Source organism: Lissotriton vulgaris, chromosome 1_1, assembly GCF_964263255.1.
Source record: "Lissotriton vulgaris chromosome 1_1, aLisVul1.2, whole genome shotgun sequence".
Lineage (NCBI taxonomy): Eukaryota > Metazoa > Chordata > Amphibia > Caudata > Salamandridae > Lissotriton > Lissotriton vulgaris.
In genome coordinates this window covers 112,113,506-112,132,343 of record NC_141685.1, presented here as the reverse complement: position 1 = coordinate 112,132,343, position 18,838 = coordinate 112,113,506, and the positions used below count along the sequence as shown (strand labels likewise).

Genomic DNA, 18,838 nt, shown 5'->3' with positions numbered 1-18,838 from the left:
GCAGACCTCTTGGCAAGGACAGCTAAGGGCCTACAACTTCTCGTAAAGCTAAACAGTTCACTTTTAAACTCAGACTTTTGTCAATACCGAAGACCAATGTTTTCTCCTATTTGGGAGTAGTGTTTGACGATTCCTTGAGTTGGTGCCCTTTGCTTACTTGGAAGAATGGGGATCTAGTAAAAGCTTTTGCAGCTGTTTTTAACTTTGCCAGCAGAGGGGGAGGGAAGCCAATAGGGCCTCTTTTGAAGATATATGAAGCTAAATATATCTCAAAGGTTAGTTATGGGAGTGCAATATGGGGCCACATTGGGGTAGGGGCAGTGCAAAGTGCTGAAAACTCTTTCCTGCGATGGGCCTTTCAGTCCCACAAAGCACCCCATTTTATGTCGTGCATGAAGAGTTGGGGATGCCTTTCCTCTCAGATGTACTGACTTTCTGTCCCCTGGCTTTGTGGCTTAATATTTGGGCTAGGTAAGAAAATACACTTAGCAAAGACATCCTACGGGAATGCCTTTCACTTGACCATGTCTCAAGCATCCGATGGCTCCAGTATATAAGAGTAGGCCTTACCGGGGTAGGTGGGAACTGTTCGCTAACCCTGAGCGCATATGTAAGAGGGACCTTTCTCTGGTCAAAGAGTGTTTTTTAAGAATGAGCCGCTGTGATAGAGAGGGAAATGAGCTTCGTTAGCCTAGTGTGCGTAAGTACATCGTGTCAAAAACTGTGCCAACCAATGAACCTTATCTTCTAGGGTTTAAAAGCATCCATGATCATTTACTAGTGACCTGGTTTCAGCTCAACCTCTTCCATTACCTCTTGGCACACCCTTGCAGCTTCCACAGAGGCCGGTGCCTCATGCCCTGTGGCTGCAACAGTGAGTCTCCTCAGGACACGATGCACTTTGTAATGTTTTGTAGTATTTATGCTGTCCCTAGAAAGTTATTGATTATTCCCATTCTCAAAAAAGCGGGTTTTAGGCGGGTGAGACCAGCTCTTATCTTTTTACAACTTTTTACTGGTTGCTGTTAGACTCAGGTAAAGCTGAGATTAACTTCTGTACTGTAATTCATGAATTTTTATCTTGTATTTTGATGAACTTAGACATATTATATTTGTCAATCTGTAACTTGCAAGATGTTTTATCATTTTATATATGACTTTTATAATTTTCTTTTATAAAACCGAATAAGGTAGGTTGATAATAATCACTAGGGGATTCATTTACAGGGTAGCATGGTATCCCTCACAATAACTCCAGGAGTCACAGTCCACACAATGTACATGCTTTGCCCCCCCTACTTCCAACCTTACATATTCCCCCAATCACCTGCCCAAACCTCCCCCTGATGATGCCAATGTGGTCCTCCGTCATCCCGCAGACCATATTTTTTGCCCCTTTGAAAGTTCCCATACAATAAAAATGCTGCAGTTGTAAATACATATAAACTACCATTTGTTGTGTTTGAAACATTTTATTGAATAATAAAACCCAATAAACATAAGCTGATTATTAAAGCAAAAGAAAACATCAGTTGCTATGCACATAAGAGACAAAATTTGTACATAAAAATCAAAATACTGTAACACAGCAAAGTTATGTAGAGCACAATTCTTAATTTCGAGCAATCTTTAAAGTTCAACAATAGAAACGTTCATAAAGAACAGGAAATACTAATTATTTTCCTTAAGCAATAAAGTCTTCACACTCAAATACTAAGAGAAATATACTGAACAATGAACATTTCATATGGAAATAGAATTCAATTTGAATATTTTAACCTCCTCAGCCTTATTTGACTCATGATTACAACCTGACTGCTTTCTGGAAAAGAACCACCTCGTGGGGTTCAAAATCTCATCTTTTCCAACAATAGGATTCAAATGATAAACTTGAATTTTAATTCAATTTATTGATTTAGGCCTTTTTGGAGATCAACAATTTTAAATATATACAAAATCCAGATATTTTTGTGAAATTGTCACCTAAACTTTAATTCAATCCACCTTCTAATCAAACACTTCCAGCACACATCACAGGATCACTTGTTGTTATCTTCCTAATTAGTGATAATTTTTCGGATGGCAACAACAATAAATATGTTTAGAATTTTACCTCCGAAAGCAAAAACATACCATTTCTGAATCATGGTGCACAATAAAATGTAGGAACAGAATGGCATCTTTTGGTGTAGCATTCATTAAGGTTTGACCAGGCTTGAAACTAGAATTCCTGATCTTTGGACATTTAAATGTCATATTTCAAAAGAGTTCAAACAGAGCCAGCACGAGCTCCGCGAAAAATAGAAGATGAGTGAAAATGTGCTGATAAGTAAACTATTGATGAAAAATACAGTGTTCAGGCAATGCTTGTGGATATAATCTATTCAGATTTTAACTCCATAGTTTGTTCAATAAATTGACTGAGCATAATACTTGAAGGTCCATCTCTCAGATCAGTTCTATTACAGTTTTAGTTGGGATAACACTAATAGAGATAATTGATAAATAGATTTTAAAAGCCATGGGTGGAATTGATCCTTGGTCTAAATCTACATTATTGTCTGCAATAGACACCAGTACAAACAAATCAAATCTAAACGGATTGAATATGTTTATTATAGTGGTTCAGAGTAAACTCAGAAGACACACATTGTTCCTGAAACTCAGAAAATGTATCTAAAGATTATGATTACATCCCATCCTATGTCCAGAGACTGCTTTCCTGTTTAAGTTACAACATTTGCAAATATATTTAACAAAACATTAAAGCTGGATGTCAGAAATTCTTTCTTTAAGTATTGTGTAAGAGTTACCTGTGATGGTTTTTATTTGATCTGAAGCAACACTAACACTAAATAGGTACATGCACAGGTTATCATTCAACTAACATTATTATCAAACTTAATTTGGAGGGAATTGAGAAAAATGGCCTCATGTACCAAGGGTTTTATTGTTAAAAAAATCCACTGGTTCAGTATTTCACAGAGTTTGCAAATGCTAAACCCCTTTTAGAAATGTACTAAGCCGATTTAACAATTCAGAATTTGGAAGGGGAATATTAATAGTTTACCTTATTAATATTAAATACATCCTTATGGTATGTATTACGCTTTGAAACCATATGTGGGCTGAAAAACAGTAACAGGAGGTAGTAACCCTAGGGGACATTTGTAAATCTGAAAGTAAAATGGGGTGCATTAAAAAATTCCATTATTTAAAAGCAATCACAGACACAGTAGTGTGCTGACTCCACAAGCAACCACATTTTACTAAATGGATTATTAGTACATGAACCTCAGTATTTCCTATATTGCTGACATTTAGTCTTTAATATTTTTGTAATGTTGTGTAAATTTGTGTTTCTGTTATTTTAATATTGTCATGAAATGTACCTATTCTTTTTGTCAAACATATTGAAATATCTTTATCACAATTTTTGGGGCACTCTAAAAAAGTGTTTTCATTCTCTAACTTGAAGCTTCCTAAGAAAAATACTGACGCCAGTTCCTGATTTCTCCTAGATCATTTACCTATCTCACTAAACAAACACAATATTGATTTGAGAGAGGTGGTTATTGTAGTCATACGCACTGGGGTTAGTTTATAAAAGACCAATATAGAACTTCCTTTATATTTAGAAATAATACTTGCAAAATTTATGTTCAATAATTTCAGATAATTTACTGATAAATATATCAGATAAAGATCCCCTAATTTCTTATACCCTGTGGTATCAAAAATCTGCTAGAATTAACAGGCTTCTCTTCTATATAAATCCAGGTATGAGAAGTTATTAAATGCGATTATCAACTTTCCGTTATTTTAACACATTTTCTCAGTGCACAGAGTATTTTCCCTACATAGATCACAACATTTCATGCAATGGTCTGTGCTTGAACGTACAATGAAGGGGTAAAAATGTATTTCTACCACAATCAAGAAACCCTTGGGTCTCTGAGGATTACTGTTGCAAATGAAGACCTAGCTAAGATGAAATATCCCTTTAAAGGAAAGATTTCCCTCACCCACCATAGTTGGCATGTTTCCTTATTGGGAATCTCCTTGCACCGTGATACAACCCCCTCACCGAGAGGAAGGAGTTCAGGCATATTTTGTTATAGAGAAAGGTATAACAAAATACCACAATATTGAGCTCAGGGTAGTGGGGACAGCAGAGGGAAAGTTAAAACTGGCTAAGTGTTTAGCCATGCAGATCAAGTAACAATGTGAAATAATTTCTATTAAAAAAAGAAGACTATAAACTAAGCTAGACGTGACTTTATAACTGGTTAATCAAACGTTTCTGGAGGTTTAGTATATATAAACAACTCCTTCTTTCTATGGTGTGTCATAAAAATGATGCTCTAAATTTTGGTAAGAGTACACAATGTCAAAAAATTAAATTCTGCTTTTATATCAATTTACTTTTGAAAGCTTGAAGTGAAAGAGAATTCTAAATGTCATTTGCTTATGAGTAGGCGCTAATGACTATTTCCGGATGACAATGTAGTTAGCATTTTCTTTGTAAAAGATGTGCTAGAAGTATGGGTAGGGAAAATGGCTATTTTGGCCAAAGGCTCTCCTTTCTTTATGCATGCTAGTTTTAATTTGTACACAGAATCACAATATCTTTATGTGGTCCCTGTAATGTTAGATGAATCCGTTTTACCCTTTTGATAAGCAACAGATGACGATGAACCATTTTTTCGTCCCTGGTTTTAAATGGATTCGGGATGGAACAGACAATGTGTTGGTTGACTGCCTCAGAAAATAGTTGTTTCCCGCATGCTGCTTTCATGCGACTTAAATCCCTTCAGTCGAAGAGGCGGCTGCATGCCTGCAGATATGGCCAGGTCAGTACTTGGCTGGTTCAGTTCACCAGTGGGGCTAGAATAGAAGCTGTTAAGGGCAGGGGCTTAGCTTCCCATTGGTGCAGCAGGTACAGTGCCACCAGTTCCCAGATGCCTTAAAGACCTACTGAACCCTGATAACTGCTGTTTGTCACAGTTCAAACAGAGGCCTGAGGGGCCCACAGAACAATGATTATTGCTGTTTTCCACAGTCCAAACAGAGGGCAGGTGTCACATTTCCTTTCTTGCCTTAGGGCCCAGGGCACACTGGCTAGGCCACTGGTTAAGGATGTATTGGGGAAGAGGTGGGGAGACAGGAGGATATTTAAGCACATCGACAATTACTTCATGCCTGGGTATTAAAGTATTCATTGCAATTAAGGACTGAAGCAGGAATAGATCTCATAATATAGGGAGGCCTACTTACAAATGCAGCTCGATTAGTGGCTGCCTTTTAACATCTCACTTATTACCTCTCCTAATGTACAGTTATTTTTAGATGCAGATTTAAATCGTGACCTATGAATATGTTTATCTATCTTTAGGTTCCAAATGGCCCATCTTTTCCATATGCAAGTATCAGACAGGTCGGGAACACCTAATGCCGTTGAACTTCATAAAGCCACATTAATCACTGGTCTTGAAATGCAAATGGCAACATTAAGCACGCAGAGGTGTAATCTGCGTAATCTCATTATGTACCTTAGTATACAGGTAGTACCACATTATTTGTATAACTGAATTAAATAGGCACACATAATAGTACCGTATTTAAAGGCCCAGTTCAGAATTACAGGGAAGGTGCACTGTCCCAGACTACACAATGGTGAAGTCTTCAGCGGGTACTGTCATGCCACACAGGGGGAGTACACCAGATTATGCTGGAAAAAGCATGTGGTGCCTCAACGTAGGTACAGTTGTAAACCACCAGTCTGCTTATAAAGTAAAACATCTGGCAGCTATTAAACGAGGTGGCACGTTTCCCCTGCAGGTGGTTGGGGTCTGTCACCATCCTGTCAGGTGGGGATATACATTCAGTGTGCCTCCTAACTGCTTGTTTGCCCTTTCGCCCGTGTCAATAATACAGTGCAGTCCCAAGACAAAAGGTTTTCCATTTGAATGTGGCCATGCCCAATACAAAGGAAAGCATGCCCGCTGAGAATCTCTCCTACGTGATCCACACTACATAAAGGGCTATGGAAGTGTCTGCAGCCTCTTCTGTAGAACAAAAGCCAAAATTACCATGGGAAGCAGAAAGAGGGTGCACTCTGATGCTTCATCATGTACTAAGTCTTTGGCGTTCGTCTGTACTAAGCGAGTGACAGAGTTAGTGGAGTGTTTTTTGCCCTCTATGTCACTCTACTTCTAAGCACTACAGCTTGTACAGTGGTTACTGTCATATGCTCACCTACATTATGCTTAATATAAATAGTGCACAATTTCGGCGTTTGTGTCTGCCTAGAACGTGGACCTGATACAAATAGCAGTACCTAAATGGTGGATGGTACAATTCAACAAGAGTCTAGGATACTCCAGCACAGATGACTTTGCATCAACATTACGGGGCATCAGTCTTGATGGCAAGCCAACTTTGTATACATTATTATCAGAGACTATACTTGACTCTTGGATACAACTTTGCAACAGAATTTTATGAATTTTCGTACAGTTGTATTTATATAATAAAACAACCTACCCACAATAATTGATCTATCTATTCATCTTTTGGGTTCTGGAGTAGCTACTCACTGAAAAGCGCTTCAACACTTCATCAGGGGTAGCAAGCGCTATATAAATGCAAAACCTTCCCTCTTCTATCCCTCCACTCTAATTTTCAACCCAACTAACAGACCAACATGTCCAGCTCTCAAATACATTTTATATTTCCCTACACTAATTCACCACTAATCATTTTTGGATCCTGGAGTAGCGTGCTACTCGCAGAAAAAGTGCTTCAAATTGACCCTAACGCACTCCGCTGCTCGCAGAACTCCGCGTTGAGCGGTTTAGTTTTTTTGACACTTTGCGGAGTTCTTCATTGAGAAACAACGCCTAGGCCTAATCTTATTATGAACATCTAGATTTCAGTCATATGTTAAGAAACAAGTGTGAGTAGAAACCTTTTGGGTGGAAAAAATTTAAGACATTAATATTGTGAATTTTTTGTTAATTAGTTGATGTTTGCAAGTACAAACATTCAGAACACTCATAAGGCTTTTTTGCCCCATGTGAGTTCGCTCATGTCAAGTGAGAAGTAATTTGTAACTAAAACTTTGCTTGCATTTCGAGCACTCATAAGGTTTTACCCCAGAGTGGGATCTCTCATGAAGCATAACACAGTCTTTCAGATTCTAGCTTTTATGGCATAAGGATTATCTTCAGTGTGGAGTTTCTCATGGTGAAATAGCATTTTCCTCTGCAGCTTTTCTGGCATTCAGAGCACTCCTAAGGTTGTCATTAGTATGGAGTTGCTTATGGTTAGTGAGGCTGTGCCTATCAAAAAATAGGAATTTCTGGCATTCACAGCATAGGTAATGTTTTTTCCCTGTGTGCGTCTGCTCATGTAGAGTGGGCTTGCATTTCAAATTGATGCTTTTCTGGCACTTGGAGCACTGAAGTATTTTTGATGGTGTGTTTTCTTATGGTGCATGTAACCATCACTACCTCTGAATCTTTTCTGATATTTAGAGCACTGATAATGCTTTTCCCCCAGTGTGGCTTTTCACATGTGCAGTGAGCTCATATTTACGGCTGAAACATTTTTGGCATTCGGAGCACTGATAAGGTTTTTCCCCAGTGTGGGTTCTTATATGGTAAGTGAGCTTGGTTTTTTCACTGAAACATTTGTGGCATTCAATGCACTGATAAGGTTTTTCCCCAGTGTGGGTTCTTGTATGCCGAGTGAGTATTCTTTTTTCACTGAAACATTTCTGACATTCAATGCACTGATAAGGTTTTTCCCCAGTGTGGGTTATTCTATGCCGAGTGAGGCAGATTTTTCGACTGAAACATTTGTCGCAATCAGAGCACTGATAAGGTTTTTCCTCAGTGTGGGTTCTTGTATGCCGAGTGAGGCAGCTTTTGTAACTGAAACATTTGTTGCATTCAGTGCACTGATAACTGTTTTCCCCAGTGTGGATTCTTATGTGCTGTGTGAGACCACTTTTTACACTAAATAATTTCTGGCATTCAGAGCACTGATAAGGTTTTTCCCCAGTGTGGCTTCTTATATGCACCGTGAGATGACGTTTTTCACTGAAACATTTCTGGCATTCAGAGCACTGATAAGGTTGTTCCACAGAGTGGGTCATTGCATGTTGAGAAAGACTTTTTTTGTTACAAAACCTTTTCTGGCATTCAGAGCACTGATAAGGTTTTTCCCCAGTGTGGATTCTTGTATGTTCAGTGAGGCTGATTTTTACACTGAAACATTTCTGGCATTCAGAGCACTGAAAAGGTTTCTCCCCAGTGTGGGTTCTTATATGATGAGTGAGACTGTTTTTGTCAATGAAACATTTCTGGCATTCTGAGCACTGATAAGGTTTCTCTCCAGTGTGAGTTCTTCTATGCCGAGTGAGATGGGTTTTGGAATTGAAACATTTCTGGCAATCCGTGCACTGATAAGGTTTTTCCCCAGTGTGGGTTAACACATGTTGAGAAAGACTTTTTTTTTTACAAAACCTTTTCTGGCATTCAGAGCACTGATAAGGTTTTTCCCCAGTGTGGGTTAATACATGTTGAGAAAGACTTTGTTTATTAAAATACCTTTTCTGGCATTCAGAACACTGATAAGGTTTTTCCCCAGTGTGGGTCCTTGTATGTACAGTAAGGTCTCTTTTTACACTGAAATATTTCTGGCATTCAGAGCACTGGTATGGTTTTTCCACAGAGTGGTTTAATACATGTCGAGAAAGACTTTGTTTGTTACAAAACCTTTTCTGGCATTCAGAGCACTGATAAGGTTTTTCCCCAAGGTGGATTCTCATATGCTCAGTGAGATACGATTTACAACTGTAACTTTTTTGGCACACTGAGCACTGAGAGTGGTTTTTCCCAGTGTGCATTCTCTCAAATTCAGTGAGATGAGATTTATGGCTGAATCTTTTTTGGCACAGGTAACTTTTTTCCCCAACTTGGGTTACTTTGATTGAGGCGGGTTTTAACACTGAATTTGTTCTCACAGCCCGTGTTTTTATAAGGTTTATTCCTAGAGTTAATATCTATACATTTAGTTCTCTTGCTTATATGCCACGGTAAGAGTGAACCCGATTTTAGAGTCAGGCTTGTTTAGATAATGTTCAGCATTTATCTCTAAAAGAAATTGTGTGTAATCTTCTTAACACTTGAATTGAGCAAAATATGTCTGGATGCAGCCCTTTAAAACATGTTGAAATGTTTCTAGCAGATAACAGTCTTTTGGTTATAGCTCTCCAGCAGCAACTTATTTTGTGACTGAAGTTTTTCTCAAATCTATTTGTATAGGTTCTTAGCAATGCAGTGATAAGGTGTTAGTCTGATATTTAATGATTAAACTGAGAAGTACATGTTTGCACTGGCGTAGTGGCAGTAACTGAGAACATTAGAACATGCACAGTAATATTGTGTCTCACCAGTCGCAGAACATCAGTTCCTTTTACCCTTTCTATGTTTGGTGTAAGGTTAAGGATTGTAGTTCTGAAGACGAGGATTTATTTACATTAGCTATAGCGCAACAGTGCTCATTTAATCAATTTTTATTTTTAACAGTTTTACATTTCACTCCTGCACAACAGATAATGTTGAGGCGATTTACATAGAATTACAGAACAGTACACAATAAAAAGTAAACAATCTGAGATGGTCATGAACACAATAGACTGGTGAATTTTTAAGGTTTTCGCCAGAGTGAGCAGAGTGGGTCGCGGTGTTGTATCCCGAGGCAGATAGTCTCAAACTTGCGTAACTGGTAAAAACGGTTGTTGAACAAAGGTGATTTTCCAATCTTTTTGTTGTTAGCGTGCCAGCTTCGGAGTCTTCTTTCAGTGTCTTTTCTTTGATGGTCTGTAGAAGAAACCTTTTGTTATATCTTTCTTTTATGCAGTGTGTGCTTCCACTCTGGAATTACATGATGCTTTAGATCATGCGTGCTTTAGATGAACGTTATTCTGTCATGCTGAGGCAATTTGTCTTCTTGATAATATTTCAGATGAGGATGTTGTGATTGGTCTTTCTGGCATTATTTCTGATGCTGTGTGGACAGATATGATTTTGCTCTGGGTTAATGAAATGCAAAATTAGAGACTTCACTTACAGGTATAGTACTTTCCTCAGCTCCCACTTCCTCGCCACACCTAGATTTTGGAAATTGTTTAAATTTAGAATGCTGCATGTCCTTCAGTTTTTCAAAATAAACCTTCTTATGGCACTAACATTCAGATGGCTGGTGCTTAATCTTGCTTTCTTCGTCCGTAATTTCAATCACCTATAGTATTAAAATTAAATAGTTATTACAAATAAATATCCCCAAAAATAATTTACAAGCCATATCAATGCAGAATTTCGAAAGTGTTGAGCTGTTCTTCAGACTGAGCAGAGTGCAGAATGGTAGCCTGAGAGTACTTGGATCTAGGAGTGAGGATTTGTAGAATTTCCAACATTTTATTAAGCTCATGGACTTGTAACATAGAATCCCAAAAGCAGACATTAAAGTCATATGGACTGGCACCAAAAAGATATTTAAAATAGAATACTATTAATTAATTTTAATGTAGATTTCTAGGATGGGAATTTCCCCTCCACGGACAACAGGCATTTTTCTCTGCCCTGAGTTACCACCTACTTGCATCTGGTATCCTGACTTTTGAGCTCTGGCCTCTGCCACACTCAAATCTATTGTGTGCTGCGAGGACTATGCCTAGACCTATCCCTCAACTATGGTCCAGAGTATGAATCAAGGGCAATGAAATTAAGGAGTACTTTCATGTGTTCATTTTATTCCACCTGATTATCAGTTGTTAGGCTTTTCTGCACTTGGATTTACCGGGTGCAGAAAAACAGGACACAATATTTTTCCAGGTTTCAAAAGGAGAGGGTACCCCACTTTCACCAGGGAACAGGGTAGGAAGACAGTTAGTCAAGAGGGGGAATCCCTGGAGTCTACTGACAATGACTACTAACCTTTCTTGTTAGAGAAAAAGGTCACACAGTACAATATGTATTTAAGGAATATAAAAACGGGTTTCCACAAAGAAATAGAATCGTTAACAATCTGTTTTTATTAAAAAACCAATCAATCAAGCAATAAAAAGCAAAGCAAATTCATACAATTTTACAATACAGTTTAAAATACAAGGAAAAATACCTTGGAGGGATAAAAATTAAATACAAAACAGTGTTACACAGACACAATAGTGTTATACAGACACAATATTACAATATACGATAAGTAGAGACATATCTAAAACATATTGACAATGGATAGACGACAAACTGAACTACATATAGTCACAAAACCCCTTGTATCAATGTGGCTCCCAGATATCTCTGCCACTGAATGTAACCAGATCCAATGGCCTGAACCAATTCAACTACTATAAAGCTTTAGTGGAAAAGTAAGGTACCCATCTAAAGTTTTACCCGGCCCTGACTGGATTCTTTTAAACAAAAAACAATGCGTCGACGCGTTTCGGTGCTGTACAATTGATTCTGTGGCACCTTCCTCAGGACTTCTCTTGCTGGGGTTTCAAGGAACGGACGGTTACACCGTATCTGTAGGTATATTGGGAGAAATGTACGGAGTCAATTGTCGTACATGATACCTGTTTCTCTTTCTCTTGAATCAGTAAGTATTAGCTTCTCTTATCTCAGATGCATGTTACTGCTTTACTCACTATGGATTAAATCCCAATATCGCCAGACAATTCCTATCTCCTGGTTGTGAGATGGTTACTCAATGAATGCACATTCGATTACTCGTAGTATGTTAAACAGGTACATCAGATAACGCAATTTTGTTTGCATTGTACATTGCTATTACTACAAGACCCTATCACATTTACAGTGAAATTATTAGGCAGCTAGCATAACATTCCCTCCGAGTCGTTTTCAGTGTGGAAAACCTGTTTATCTTTACTTTAAACTAAGGGGGGATTCTACTGCAAGGGTCCTGAAAAAGGTAGATAAAGTATAGTCTCACCCTCAAATAGTGTAGGAGACGTTCCAGAATGGGGTCTGCTTTGTATCACACTTAAATTCTGCAGGCTTTACTGTGGATGTTTCCTGTCAAATATTATCCTATGTTAGACGGACCGGGAGGGTCGGCCGAGTATAAGGGGAGAGGTCTCCAGGGAGAGCCGTCTCCAGCGATCGTACAGACAAGTAACTTCCCCCCCACAGACGGACACCACACAAGGATAAGGTTAAACGATACTTTATCAGCAATTCTTCAAGTACGGTCAAATGATACAAGGAGGTCTGGACTCAGGGGTCCCCTCGGTTCGGGTCTCTGGTTGGGAAAAGGGGTAGCGGGACAGTCTTGTTACCAATTGGGTGGATGGATAGCTCTCAATCCTCGAGCTCGGCGTTCTAGATGATCGGGCCGCGGCCGAGCCAGCAGGTCCCGAGATGGTTGAAGGTAGCGACGGTCCGCGGCGGAGCCGGCAGGTCCCGATGAAGATGGTGGTTACAAACGGTCCGCGGCCACGCCAGCAGGTCCCGACGACGACGAAGGATTAAGAAGGTTGCGGCAGCGCCAGCAGGCAGGACGATAGTTCACAAGGCAGGGCTACGGCAGCGCCAGTAGTCCGTCAAGGATGAGTTCTTCTCTGCGTCTCTCGACTCCAGGATACAACTGCCTTCCTGCTCTGGAGCTGCCCCAGTTATAGGGCTGGTGCCCTTTGATGTCCGGACCCTCGCACTTGGAGGTCGGGGGGTCCAGGATGAGGGAGTCCAGACACCCAGCAGGGGGGTGGAGCCAGCGCCCGGGGAGGCTGGGGGCGAGCGGTACCTGGCGGGGGAGAGCCATCGACACCTCTTTCTCCCATTGACCTGCCAAGTAGTCCGCTCACCTCCTGGGTGGATGGTGGTGCCGGGATGTCTGAGGCCTGGCCAGGCCCAGGGTTAGGGTCGATCGGAGGCCACGTGGCCTCGTAGTGCAGTGTCCAAGATGGCGCCCAGGTCGGACGCGAGGGCCAGTAGGGGATCGGGCCCAAGAGGTCGAGATGTTCAGAGGCAGGGGTCCCGGAGGGGACGGAAAACGTGGAGTGGTGGTGGGTAACACTGGAGGGACCGGGCTCGGGCCTGGTCGGGCAGAGGGGGAGCGGGCCCTTCATGTGGCCTGTCCAACATGCGTCCCCCCCAGCTGAAGGCGGGGAGAGTCACCCATCCTCTTGGGGACTCTCCTCGTCGAGGCGGAAAAAGCGTGACAGGCCATCCGCGTTAGCGTGGTCTTGTCCAGGTCGATGTTCCACAGTGAAGTCCATCCCTTGTAGGGAGATGGACCAACGTAGTAGTTTTGGGTTCTCCCCCCGCATCTGCATCAACCACTGCAGGGGTCGATGATCGGTCTGTACCCGAAAGTGTGTGCCAAAGAGATAGGGCCGGAGCTTTTTGAGGGCCCATACCACGGCGAAGGCCTCCCTCTCGATGGTGCTCCAGCGTTGTTCTCGGGGCAGGAGTCGCCTGCTGATGAAGGCCACTGGCTGATCAAGGCCTTCGGGGTTCAATTGAGACAGGACCGCCCCAATGCCGTGGTCGGAGGCATCCGTCTGGACGACGAATTCCCGGCTGTAGTCGGGGGCCTGGAGCACAGGGGCGGAGCACATGGCGGCCTTCAGTTGTTCGAAGGCTGCTTGACAATCTGGGGTCCAGTTGACCTTCTTTGGTTGATTTTTGGATGTGAGTTCTGTGAGGGGCCCCACTATGCTACCATAGTCCTTCACGAACCGTCGGTAATAGCCCGTGAGTCCCAGGAAGGCGCGTACCTCGGTCTGGGTGATGGGGGGCTGCCAGGACTGGATGGCGGCGATCTTGAGCTGCAGAGGGGCCACCAGGCCGCTTCCCACCTGGTGTCCGAGGTAGGTCACGGACCCCTGACCAATCTGGCATTTGCTGGCCTTGATCGTGAGGCCAGCTCGCTGAATGGCCTGTAGCACCTCTCGGAGGTGGTGGAGGTGGTCGGACCAGTGGTGGCTGTATACAGCGATGTCGTCTAGGTAGGCGGCACTGAATCCTTCGAGTCCTGCCAAGACCTGATTAACGAGTCGCTGAAACGTTGCTGGGGCATTCTTCATGCCGAAGGGCATGACCTTGAAATGATAATGGCCGTCAGGGGTGGAAAACGCAGATCGTTCTTGGGCCCGGGGTGTGAGACCGATCTGCCAGTAGCCCGCCGTCAGGTCGAAAATGCTGAGGTAGCGGGCAGCTCCCATGCGGTCGATTAGTTCATCTGCCCGGGGGATGGGATGTGCGTCTGTTCTGGTGACCGCATTCAAGCCCCGGTAGTCGACGCAGAACCGGAGTTCCGGTGTGGTGCCGGGGGCGGCTGCTTTGGGGACCAGCACTACTGGGCTGGCCCAGGGGCTGTCCGAGGGCTCAATGACCCCGAGCGTGAGCATCTTGGTCACCTCTTCTTGGATGCAGGCCCGTACCCGATCTGGTACGCGGTAGGCCCGGTGGCGGATAGGGGGGCTGTCCCCCGTGTCCACGTCGTGCACACACCAGGAGGTGACACCTGGGGTGAGGGAGAACAGGCTGGCGAACTGCAGCAGAAGGTCTCGACATTCTTGGCGTTGTTCCAGGGTGAGGGCCTCCGAGAGTCGGACCCCGTCCACGGAGCCGTCTTTCTCCCGAGTCCGTAGGAGGTCAGGGAGGGGTTCGGAGTCTTCTTCGGCTCCATTGTCTGTGGCCATCAGGAGGCTGAGTTCTGAACGCACGAAATGGGGTTTCAGTCTATTAGCGTGGAGGACCCGGAGGGGGTTCCGTGAAGATTCCATATCGATGAGATAGGTGACAGGGCCCTTGCGCTCGACTACTTTGAAGGGCCCCGTCCACTTGTCTTGCAGGGCGCATGGTTCGGTGGGGGACATTACCCATACTTGTTGGCCGGGTTCAAATTCGATGGAGGAGGCATTTTGGTCATACCACTTTTTCATGTCCTCTTGACTGGCCTCCAAGTTTGCTTTCGCCATCTCCCTGAATCTTCGGGTCTGGTTGCGGAGGGTTAGGAGGCATTTGAAGACATCTGGAGGGTTCTTTAGAGGGGGCAATTCCCAGCCTTCCTTGACTAGGCTGAGCGGCCCCCGTACCGGGTGTCCATACAACAGTTCAAACGGGCTGAAGCCGAGGGACTTCTGGGGGACTTCTCGATATGCGAAGAGGAGGCACGGCAGTAGCACATCCCACTGGCGACGGAGGGGCTCTTCCAACCCCCCAATCATCCCTTTGAGCGTGCGGTTGAACCGCTCAACGAGTCCGTTTCCTTGAGGGTGATAGGGGGTTGTGAATCGGTAGGTGACCCCACACTGTTGCCAGAGGGACTTCATGTATTTTGAAATAAAGTTCGTGCCTCTGTCGCTGACGACTTCTCGGGGGAAGCCCACACGGGAGAAGATCCCCATCAGGGCCCGGCCGACTACCGGGGCTGTCACAGTTCGCAGGGGAACAGCCTCGGGGTAGCGAGTGGCGTGGTCCACCAGTACCAGGATGAACCGATGTCCTTGTGCTGTACGGGGGTCCAGGGGCCCCACAATGTCTATCCCGACCCTCTCGAACGGGGTGGTGACCACTGGAAATGGTTGCAGGGGGGCTTTCAGTTTGCGGCCGCTCTTTCCACTGGCTTGGCACGTGGGGCAAGATCGGCAATGCTGGAGTACGTCATTCCTCATTTTGGGCCAGAAGAAGTGGGTCACTAGGCGGCTGTAGGTTTTATCCTGACCCAGGTGCCCAGCCAGGGGGACATCGTGGGCCAGATTTAGCAAGAAGTCTCTAAAACGGAGGGGCACTACTAGCACTCGACTGGCCCCCAACTCCGCGATCTTTTGTTCACTGTATAGCAGATCATTGTCCCAATAGACCCAATGTGTTCCGGAGGTATCCCCTGCGCTCTGGGCGAGGGCTTGTTGGCGGAGTCCCTCGAGGGAGGGACAGGTCTTCTGCTCTTGGCGAAACTGCTCTTGTGTGGGCCCCCCCTCTTGATGCCACTGGTCGAGGCCAGAGAGGTCCGGAGGTTGAGCTGGTTCTGGGGGGACGGCACGGTCGGTGTCTTCTACTGGAGCGACCGGGGGAGGAGGTGCCGGCCATTCAGGTTCCTCGGGTCGGAGATTGGCCCGGGCGGCCATGGACCGGGTGGTGACGCACGCCCAGTCCGGGATGCCTAACATCCCCAGGTGTTCTCTTCGTTCTACGGCTGCCCACGGAGAGCTTTCAAGGTCATTCCCCAGGAGGCAGTCTACGGGAGCATCATCTCGGACCGTCACCTTCAACATGCCGAAGACTCCTCCCCATTCGAAAGGGACGCAGGCCATCCGACACAGACTCTCCGAGTTATCGGCTGAACGGACAGGGCAGAGAATATTTGGTAGGAACTGTTCTGGGGTCACCAGGTGACAGCGGACGGCTGTTACACTGGCCCCGGTGTCACGGAGGGCTTCGGCCCGGCGTCCATTGATGCTCACCCATTGACTGTACTTCCGGGTGTTAGCGGGTAGGGGGACCCGCGGGACCATGTCTTTCCCCCCTAAGCAGGCTAGAGCCATGGCGGCTGGCTCCCATTCTTGATGTTCTTGCTCATATTCTTCTTGTTCCTCGGAGATCTGTTCTTCCCCCAGGGCAGCTGCAGCCACCTGGCGGGGTCTCGGGCTCTGGTTCTGTGGGCAATTTGGGTCGTTTGCGTAGTGGCCGACTCGCTGGCATCGGTGACATGTGACATTGGCCCTATATCCCGGTCGTGCTGGGGTGCTGCCCCAGTTGGCCGGGGGGGTGGTGCTGGCAGCGGGGGCGGCCGGAGCGCTGTCTCTTCCTCGCCCTTGGCCCCCTCCTCCTCCTCGGGGACGGTGCTGACCGTGGTGGTTCCGGTTCTGTTCATAGGACCCATTTCGGCCCACTCTGGTGATTTCCCACCGGTCAGCCTCGGCTGCGAGCTGCCGTGGATCAGTCAATTTGCTGTCGAGGAGGTGCTGCCGGAGCTCGATGAAGCAATTGTTTGACAGATGCTCCCATACCATAAGATTGAAGAGCTGTTCGTAAGTTGTGACATTGCTTCCTTTGATCCAACCCTCGAAGGCTCTGCTGAAATAGTTCACGTACTCCACCCAAGTTGTACCCGGGATGCGGGTGCAGTCTCTGAACCTCTGGCGGTACATCTCGGGTGTGAGCCCATAGCGGGTGAGGAGGGCCGCTTTCATGTGGTCATAGGAGGCCATCAGATGGTCCGGGAGCTGTAGCAGGGCATCGCGGCCCTCATTGAGGAATCTCCCCCATAGACCGGCTCCCCAGTCGCTTCGATCGATCCGGTGGGAGGTCATAGCTATCTCGCAGGCCTTGAACCATTGTTGGATGTCGTCCTCTCGGAAGTATTCTCGAACGACATCCTTGGGGATGTGTACCTTCTTATCTGTCGCTCCCGGGGTGCGGGGTTGCTCGGTCGCCCCTGATTCCTTGTTCTGCTTGCGTAAGTCTATCTCAGCTAATTTGCGCTCATGTTCATATGCCAGTCTTTTTTCCTCGAGCTCTCTTTGTCTCTGTTTTTCCTCTCTTTCTTCTCGGAGCCTCAGATGTTCTAAGTTCAGTTTCTGTTCAGCCAACTTGAGTTCACCGTCCATTTTGAGCCGGGCCATTTCTAGTTCATGTAGTCTTGTTCTTTCTCGTTCCTGGATCTCGTCTTGCGAGAGGCCCGTTCTTCGCTCCTCGGGAGCCGTGGTGTCTTTTTCTACTGCTGCGATATTTTGGTCCGGGGGTCTGACGGCCCCGGTTTCTGCCCAGGACTCCAGGGCATGCTTGAAATCGTCTTTGGTACTTAGACCGGTGGTAGCGATACCTAGTTCGATGCAGAATTGTTTTAGTTCACGATGGCTGTATTCTTCCAATTTCTCCATCTGAAATTTCTCGGTGGATCCGCTTTCTTTGGTTGTCATCGTGATTTCGTCGTGGGGTGAGCTACTCTCTGTACGATTATGCGGTGATTCGGATCGCGCCGCTGGCCACCAATGTTAGACGGACCGGGAGGGTCGGCCGAGTATAAGGGGAGAGGTCTCCAGGGAGAGCCGTCTCCAGCGATCGTACAGACAAGTAACTTCCCCCCCACAGACGGACACCACACAAGGATAAGGTTAAACGATACTTTATCAGCAATTCTTCAAGTACGGTCAAATGATACAAGGAGGTCTGGACTCAGGGGTCCCCTCGGTTCGGGTCTCTGGTTGGGAAAAGGGGTAGCGGGACAGTCTTGTTACCAATTGGGTGGATGGATAGCTCTCAATCCTCGAGCTCGGCGTTCTAGATGATCGGGCCGCGGCCGAGCCAGCAGGTCCCGAGATGGTTGAAGGTAGCGACGGTCCGCGGCGGAGCCGGCAGGTCCCGATGAAGATGGTGGTTACAAACGGTCCGCGGCCACGCCAGCAGGTCCCGACGACGACGAAGGATTAAGAAGGTTGCGGCAGCGCCAGCAGGCAGGACGATAGTTCACAAGGCAGGGCTACGGCAGCGCCAGTAGTCCGTCAAGGATGAGTTCTTCTCTGCGTCTCTCGACTCCAGGATACAACTGCCTTCCTGCTCTGGAGCTGCCCCAGTTATAGGGCTGGTGCCCTTTGATGTCCGGACCCTCGCACTTGGAGGTCGGGGGGTCCAGGATGAGGGAGTCCAGACACCCAGCAGGGGGGTGGAGCCAGCGCCCGGGGAGGCTGGGGGCGAGCGGTACCTGGCGGGGGAGAGCCATCGACACCTCTTTCTCCCATTGACCTGCCAAGTAGTCCGCTCACCTCCTGGGTGGATGGTGGTGCCGGGATGTCTGAGGC

At 45.7% G+C, this 18,838-nt stretch overlaps 1 protein-coding gene across 1 annotated transcript in view; it reads right to left on the bottom strand.

Annotated features, from left to right (window-relative positions):
- Positions 1–1,452: 1,452 nt before the first annotated feature.
- Positions 1,453–18,838, bottom strand: part of LOC147737652 (uncharacterized) — an 84,721-nt gene continuing 67,335 nt past the window's right edge. The window contains exon 3 of the mRNA XM_086939586.1: positions 1,453–10,311. Coding sequence (XP_086795712.1) covers positions 7,535–8,914 — 1,380 coding nt within the window. The 5' untranslated portion in view covers positions 8,915–10,311 and the 3' untranslated portion in view covers positions 1,453–7,534. The remainder of the gene's footprint in view (positions 10,312–18,838) is intronic.